Raw genomic sequence first — 8,569 nt, forward strand, 5'->3', positions numbered from 1 at the left:
TCAATGAGAGAGAAACATCGATCAGCTGCCTCTTGCACACTCCCTACTGGGGATGTGCCTGCAACCAAGGTACATGCCCTTGACCGGAATCGAACCCTGGACCCTTGAGTCTGCAGGCTGACACTCTATCCACGAGCCAAACCGGCTAGGGTGCCATATGCATCTTAATCTTTGATATCATTCATTTTAAGTTGATGGTTAATTCAAAAACTGAGTTTTAATCAAAGCTCAATGTTTTCAAACATTGTCATAATGTCACGTTGAAGAGTCATATCAATGGTACCAGCCATTGCTTCTCTCCTCCTCCGCTCTTGCTCTCTCTCCCTCGCTACATGACGGTCTTTGAGAAGCCCAAGGCTACTGTTCTCTTGAGCTTCCAGTGCTGCTGGTGTTCTTTCTGCTTGTCTCCAAGGCACCTGTTTGGCATCTTATTTGAAAAAGATTCTAGAGTGGAACCAGGGTGCCTTTGATTTTCTTGAAATACTTTGGGTTCCTTTGTATTCTGTTCCAGATGTTTCCGTATTAGTTCCTGAGTTCGAGCTTCTATTTCCTTCTCTATGGCTGCTTTTCTAAACTGGTTGAAGAGCTCATCTGAGGATTTCCATACACCTGAAGTTTTAACCGGTTTGCCCAAACTTTTCCAAGAGTCAGCATTCTTGATTTTTATATCCTTCCGCACAGAAACTTGACATTCAGACTCGACCACCATTGTGTCATCCCAAGACTGATGCATCACAGGTAGGCCATTCAAGTGATTTTCAGAACCACCTGAGAAAGGCAGGATTTGTAAAGGTGAAATGTGTTTCACACTCGGTTTATATTCGAATTCTTGATGATTAATTGCTAACTGGTGGTGATCTGGTGCGGTTCCACTTGAATGTGTAGTCTGATGAAAAAGGGCAGTAGTGCTAGAGGTTGTATCTCGCATAGTAGATTGTATCTTTACTTTCTCTTTAGAAGGAGTTCCCTTCTGTTTCGCCTCAGTAAATTTAGGTAACATTTCTGATTCGGAATCACTGCTGTCTGAAGTCACGGAATCACCGCTACTACTTTCAGACTCTGAGGAACTGCTGCTGCTGTCACTCAATCGGGAATCAATTCCAGCAACAGCCGTGGATGATGGCGCTTTCTCAGGTTTTGTTTGGCATTTCCTGGAATTTAACTGATTATTGACATCTAGTAACCGCTTTTCCAACTCCTGTGTTTTCTGTGCATGAAGTTCTCCATTTGACTTCATTATTTTCTTACCACTAGGTTTTAGTGGTCTTTTTCTTAGACATGCAGCAACATATTTTTCTAGCTCTCTCAGTGTTGTTGTTTTCAGTATTTTCATGTCTATCTCTATCTCCTCATGGCTGGGATTTCTCAGTGAAGCTTCTCTGGAATGTATTATATGAAGGACTTTCCCAAGTTTATCTACAGGGAGTTTGCTTATATTCAAACTTAACCACCTTTTCTCATCATGGCTCATAAGTTCAGCGTTATCTTCATCCTCAGACTTCAGAGCCAACACTGGTTGTTCCCTCTTCTTCGGATCATTGCTCTTAGATTTCTCCTTTAATTTCATTTGCTTAACCTTCTTTCTTGGATTTTCATCCGTGTTATTAACCTTTCCTTTTTTCTTTTCCCGTTTAGATTTGTCCCTTTTTTTCTTTAGCTTATGGAGTGGTACTTGGGATAGAACCTGCAGTTGCTGATGAATAGCTTTAACCTGCTTCTGAAGCTTTGTAGCACTGTGAACTTGGTCATCTTCAGAATCACCAGAAGAGTTATCTTCAGAGGAAGTTTCAGTACTGCTTTCTCTACCAAGGGACTTTGTGGTATCCGTTTTGATATTATAGATAGGATTACTCTCAATAGGTTCATCTGGGATCTTTGCAAAATGCATTTCAAACATCAAAGCAGAATGCCTAATCAGTCCAAGCTGGCCTGTCAGCTTGTCTTTGCAAACAGTTCTTTCAGAATCTCACTACAGTGCCTTAATGGTTCAGTTACTTTAACTTTATATTGTTGCTGAGAATTCGGCAAAACATTCTTCCCCCCACTTTCTTTGACGGGTGGCATTTTGGCTGGTTTTTTTTCTGTAAGTGCTGGGGAAGGTTCACCACTTGCCTTAAGGACTGAAGTTGTAAGAGTTGTTGTATCTGCTTTCCTCTTTACACCCTTTGTAACCTGAGCCACTGTTTGTGAGGTAGAGTTGGGTGGAGCACCTTGTGCTATATTTAAAGGAGAAGTAGATGATTCAGGAAATACAGAGGGACTCACTTGCGGCTTAAATACTTTCTCTGATCCTTTAGGAGGCTGTTGTTTTTTAACAGAAGAAACTGCTACGTTCTGTTTAGTGCCTTTCTTGATTCTTTCCTTACCACCCACAACTTGCTCTTCTTTTGGCATCTGTGATAATTTCTGTTTAAATAAATTCTCTAGAGCTTTGACCATAAGAACAATGTCATCTCCAGGCTTGTTGTATAAATAACAATTCGAGAACATTGTTCTGAAGTCTTCTGTGCATTCTGAAGCCTCCACATAATACTTATTTTTCCAAGCGCTTCTTAATTGTACTTAAATCCATTGGGTTTTTGATAATGGTGTAATAATCGGGCGACTCTAGTCTCACGGCATCCATGGGCTGCTGAAAAGGCCAGGAAAAACGATGCTTCCATAAAGCCTTCAAGACAACTTTTTGTAGATACTGCAGCTGATTTGTCAATCTCCCATTTTTCCTAGTATTTATATACTCTGGTGGTGGAGGGTTAATAATAGCTATTTGTCTACTTGGCAGAGACATTCTTAATTGCTTCAAATTCTGATATTCTAATGTCTACAAATACATGTCCTTTTTCTATATAAGTACTAGAAGTTGTTTCGTTATGTATGCCTTAGTTTTGGATGATTTAGGTTATTTCAATCTTTCACAGTATTTCTGCTTTTCTAAGACACAAATTGACGTCTTAGCAGGAAAAGTCTGTAAGTTTGTCTTGTAAGAAGGATCTTGTCTGATCGTCCCCTGGAGCTTGCACAGGATAAAATGCTGCAGGCAACGGTTCTCCACCAACCGTCACCACTAGCTCTCACCTTGATGGTGGCTGTTCTTGCACCAGTTGTTGGGGTCCAACCCCAGCAGGTCCAGGGGTTCCCAAAGGTGTGGATGGAATTGGCGAAGAAGAAATTATATGGAGACAGCATTCAGTTGATCAGCAGCCTAGCCAGGTTCTCCAGTCAAGTTCTCCAGCCAGGTTCTGCCTTTATTCTCCTGTTACATCTGTGTTTATACCAATTGATTTTAATCCTATCCATTCTATTCCAAAGGTTAGGGCGTTTGTTATCTCCATTCCAAGGCCACTACTCTATTGTTCTGTTAAACTACAAGGGATGTGGGCCCAACAAGTCCCAAATTTTTTGCCAACAGTCTTAGTCCAAGTTTTTCATAAGTAGTACATGGTATTTCTGCAACACTAGAGGGTTTTACTGATTCTCTTCCTTAGTCCTGTTAATCCCTAACTCCAGGGAGAAATCCCCACCTGGGGAAACAGCCTTTCTCAGGGAGGTGGTCCTGTTTAAAACACATATGCCATATACGCCAGGTCCCTTGAAACATAAGCTGTGCAGATGTTTCTTCCCTGCAGTGACTGTGTCAAGCAGCAAGGGTGGACCGACTTCCGGCAAATTTTCATACCAAGTAATTTTCAAATATGTTGAAAATATATGTATAAAATTGTATATAGACACTAATTTGTTCAACTATGAATATACATCCCCACGCTTCCCTACTGCTTCAACTTTGCTTGGCCTGGAATGAAATCTCCTGCATCTCCGTGATGGTTGATAGAGTCCCAGACTTGGAAATGTTCAGTGGCCAGAAAAAAAGGACTGCAAGAAATTCTTTCCCCAAAGTGCTCCATCAGATATCCTTTCCTATTTCTTTAGGCTAAATTGGAGTCACATGTTTATTCTTTAAAAAAGAACAAACACACCCTGATTTTGGAGGAAGGAAGGGAGAGGGAGAGGGAGAGGGAGAGGGGAGAGAGAGAGAGAGAGAGAGAGAGAGAGAGAGAGAGAGGGAAACATCAATTTATTGTTCCACTTATTTATGCATTTGATGGTTGATTCTTGTATTATATATGCCCTGACTGGGGTTTGGACCCACATCGTTGGTATATGAGGACAACACTCTAACCAATTGAGCTATCTCGCCAGGGACATGTTTATTCTTTAATTGAACATTGGTTTACATCAGCAATTTTCAATCGGTGTGCCATAGCAAGAATTTGTAAAACTTGAAATACCTGACTGTTTAGTCAGGGGCACTGACCTCTTTTCCCTTAGATTGTTGTCAAATAAAAAATGACAATAACCAATACAACAATAGCCGTCCCATATGAATGAATCAAAATTATACCTATATTTTTGGCAGATCAGCAAAAATTGTGTATATTGGTGTGCTGCAGAATTTTAGTAGTTTATGTGTACCATGAGGTGGAAAGGTTGAAAATCACTGGCTTAGACCAATAGGGATTTATAATTCAGCTGGAGATGGGTATACCTACCCTAGGCCCTACAGGGAAATATGGATATTGAGCAAGATCAAAGAGGAAGGATAGCAAGTAGGCAACCAACAAGGGCTGCTTCATACCTAAGACATTTTGCTTTGTAGTATGGTATTCTACCGCTCCCCCTTTCCTATTAATTTTTATTTTTTGAGGAAAGTACCTTATACTTCTTATTCATGTTTCTCAGCACCTGCTCAGTGCCTTACTACACATAATGGGCATTCACTATTTTATTTGGATTTAAAAATTCCCCCAAAGAATTTCATATTAATAGATATTTTTTATTGATTTCAGAGAGAGGAAGGGAGAGGGAGAGAGAGATAAAAACATCAATGATGAGGCCCAGCTGGTGTAGCTCAGTGGTTGAGGTTCAACCTATGAATCAGGAGGTCAGGCCACATGCCCGGATTGCAGGGCGTGCAGGAGGCAGCCAGTCAATGATTCTCTCTCATCATTGATATTTCTCTCTCTCTCTCTCTCTCTCTCGCTCTCTCTCTCTCTCTCTCCCCTTTCATCTCTAAAATCAATAAAAATATATTTAAAAACACACACACAAAAACTTCAAGGATGAGAGAGAATCATCAGTGGGCTGCCTCCCATACTCCCCCCCGCACTGGGGAATTGATCCAAAAACCCTGGCATATGCCCTGACCGGGAATTGAACCTTGACCTTCTGGTTCATGGGTCAACGCTCAACCACTGAACCACACTGGCCAGGCTGGATAGATATTTTTGAAATTCCTTATGAAACTATGGATTTATAAAATATTTTCTTCTAAAACTCTAAGAGACTTCCAGGAATATTTACTTTTATATTTACATTCATACTCTAAGAGGTAGAGAGAGAACTGCTGTGAACTATTTTCATTAAAAAAAAGAAACTTTTAGCCCTGACCAGGTAGGTCAGTTGGTTAGAGCCTCGTCCCCAAACACCAAGGTTGTGGGTTCCATCTCTGATTAGGTCACATGCAAGAATCAAACAAGTGGGTGCATCCGTAAACCCTTAGCTGCTCTCTAGGTAAAAACTGATCAGTTTTATGGTAACCTGAGATTTTTTTTTTATTTTTATTTTTTTAAAATATATTTTATTGAGTTTTCACAGAGAGGAAAGGAGAGAGACAGAGAGCTAGAAACATCGATGAGAGAGAAACATCAACCAGCTGCCTCCTGCACACTCCCCACCGGGGATGTGCCCGCAACCAAGGCACATGCCCTTGACTGGAATCGAACCCGGGACCTCTCAGTCCCCAGGCCGACGCTCTATCCACTGAGCCAAACCGGTTTTGGCTTATTTTTATTTTTTTATTAATCCTCATCCAAGGATATTTTTCCATTGATTCTTAGAGAGAGTGATAGGGAGGGGGAGAGACAGAGAGAGAGAATCATCAATGTGGAGAGAGGCATCTATTGGTTGGGGCCAAGAATGGAGCCTGCAACTGAGCTACAAGCCAAGCTGGTTGCCATTGTGCAAGCTGGGTTAGCCCAAGTGGAACAATAAATTGATGTTCCTTTCTCTCCCTCTCCCTCCACCTAAAATCAATTAATCTTTTTTTTAATAAAAAAGGAAACTTTTATTTGATAGCATGTTCAAAGTCTTCTGGTCAAGAGGCAAGATAATCTAGATTTTCTAGTCCCAGCCCAGAGTTATTTTAAATTTTCTACATTGCCTTTGAGAAGACTACTTCTCCTTTAACCAAAATATTCCAGTTTTTACATTATTACATGTAACTTATTATTGATCATGCTCTGTTTTTCTTTTTCTTCTTCCCCCTCCAAATTAGCCCTGGTTGTAGAAAGATTTTTTTTAAAGGTCATAATCTGCAGACACAGAGGAAGTAAAATGTCAAGGTTATGAGCTAGAAATATTTCAACCCTAACGAACAAGGTTTTTCCTCTGAACAAGGCCAGAGTCGACATCACATTCAACTTTATTGGACTTTTCAAAGAGATGGATGTGTACTTTGTTCCTGAATTAAAAACCTACTTATTCCTTTTTTCTCTTGTTTTTTTTTTTTTTTTGGAAGCTCTAAAGAAGTCAATTAATGGTCTTCTCTTGTTCTCATCAGATGCGCTGAAACAGTATAACAAATATGGACCTAAGAAAATATTAAGGTGAGCCCCTCAAACATAGGTACCTGATATTTACTGCTCAGGGGCCCAGAACATGACCAATTTTAATTTAATTCTTGGAGATGGGTTGTCCACAGACTGAGAGACCTACTTAGGACTCTGCTCTCACACCCACCCCATGTCTCTTCGGGAGACAACATACTTTGGATTCTCACTTGTCTTAGATTCTCACTGTATCTCCTAAGTTAACTGGTGATTTGCACGTGTCCCATTGCTAGACACTGAGCAATTTCTGATTACGGACTGGGTCTTTGCATTCTCCTGCTTCGGTGCTGAACACATAGTGGGGATTGATTAATAAATACTTGTTGAATGAATAAACCTTTTGTATCTAGAAGATGGTGATGAAATTAAGAATTAAGTCTTTGCTCTTGAAAAGTTACCAGTCTATACATCTTCAATGAAACAGGAATCTGACTTAAGACAAAACAACTTCCTACTGTTAAAACACTCGGAGCCAAAGTTCCAAGGATCTGACAGTTACTCAGTTTTGCACACACTCAGTTTAACCAATCTCTCCTCCAGCCCTCACACCTTCGGATGATGTCTGTGACATGGTTCTCTCTGCATTCTCAATGGACCTTTTCGTGTATTTGATGGGGTAGCTGATGTTTTCTCTTGGAAGTCACCCTACTGTATGCACTCTTCACCCGCTGTCTCCCCATTAGGTATCTATCCTAAGGCCTCTCCCATCCCAGATCAAAGATTTAAAGTTTCTAAGCAGGGAGCAAAAAAAAGTTTGCCGCCCTGGCCGGTTTGGCTCAGTGGATAGAGCGTTGGCCTGCGAGCTGAAGGGTCCCGGGTTCGATTCCCGTCAGGGGCAGTTGCCCGAGTTGTGGGCTCCATCCCCAGTGGGGGACTTGCATCCATCAGTGACAAATATCTGTGCAGGAGAGAGTCAATGATTTTCTTTCATCATTGATGTTTCTATCTCTCTTTTCCTCTTCCTTCCTCTCTGAAATCAATAAAAAATGATAAATAAAAAAATATTAAAAAAAAAAGTTTGCCAAAACGGCCATGATTTCATGACTAAAGAGAACACTTAGAAAATCTGAAATCCTGTGTGATGTACAACTCCCACCAGGAGGCATTCAGGCGCTCCTCCGGCTTTCTGACTTGCAACACGAGCTCATTTTGTCCGCCTAACGCCCCCTACCAGGTGTCCACTGGGTCTCGGATCACTGGCATCTGGGGCCTTGACGCAAACCAACTTGTCATTGAAAAAGTCCATGGGCCCTTGAGTCCTTTGGCTCAGTGGATAGAGCGTGGGCCTGCGGACTGGGGGGTCCCAGGTTCGATTCCGGTCAGGGTCACGTGCCTTGGTTGCCGGCGCATCTCCAGTGGGAGGTGTGCCGGTGAGCATCAAGGGCATGTACCTTTGTTGCAGGCACATCCCCAGTAGGAGATGGGCAGGAGGCAGCTGACAGATGTTTCTAACTCTCTATCCCTCTCCCTTCCTCTCTGTAAAAAAATCAATAAAAAACATTTTTTTAAAAAAGAAAAAGTCCTTGGCTCTGAAGTCGGCGGATGGTGGAGCCATCCTTTACACTCTCGGCCCTGGTCTAGTCTGATCTGAGATTGGGCCGATGTCATGCAAGGTCTCTGGAGTTCCTGTAACAGGGTGTCTGTCCGTTTTCCACTTTGCATGCCTAGGACGGTGGCTTTCGGGACGGAGTTATGCTTGCGCAAGGTCTACCGAGACGGTCGCCATGGTGCAAGCTCGGTCCGACTAAAGTCACGAAGTTAAGCCGGAGGAGACCCTCCCCACCGCTGTGGGCCCCCGCCGCCGGGCCTCTCCTTCCCTCGCTGCAGCCGGGCAGACGTCGGCTGTTCCTTCTTCCCACCCCCTCCCGCCGCCGGGCAGCCGTCGGCTGTTCCTTCTTTCCATC

At 42.3% G+C, this 8,569-nt stretch overlaps 1 protein-coding gene across 1 annotated transcript; it reads right to left on the reverse strand.

The window, feature by feature from the left end:
* Nucleotides 1-221: 221 nt before the first annotated feature.
* LOC102771837 (bromodomain testis-specific protein-like) lies at nt 222-2,942 on the reverse strand. The gene is given in 4 exon segments (XM_015566122.1): nt 222-379; nt 382-1,894; nt 1,948-2,538; nt 2,540-2,942. Coding segments are annotated over 4 exon segments (2,511 nt in total). The 5' UTR covers nt 2,789-2,942.
* Nucleotides 2,943-8,569: the final 5,627 nt, after the last annotated feature.

This window comes from Myotis davidii, unplaced genomic scaffold (assembly GCF_000327345.1).
Source record: "Myotis davidii unplaced genomic scaffold, ASM32734v1 scaffold221, whole genome shotgun sequence".
In the NCBI taxonomy this organism is placed as follows: domain Eukaryota; kingdom Metazoa; phylum Chordata; class Mammalia; order Chiroptera; family Vespertilionidae; genus Myotis; species Myotis davidii.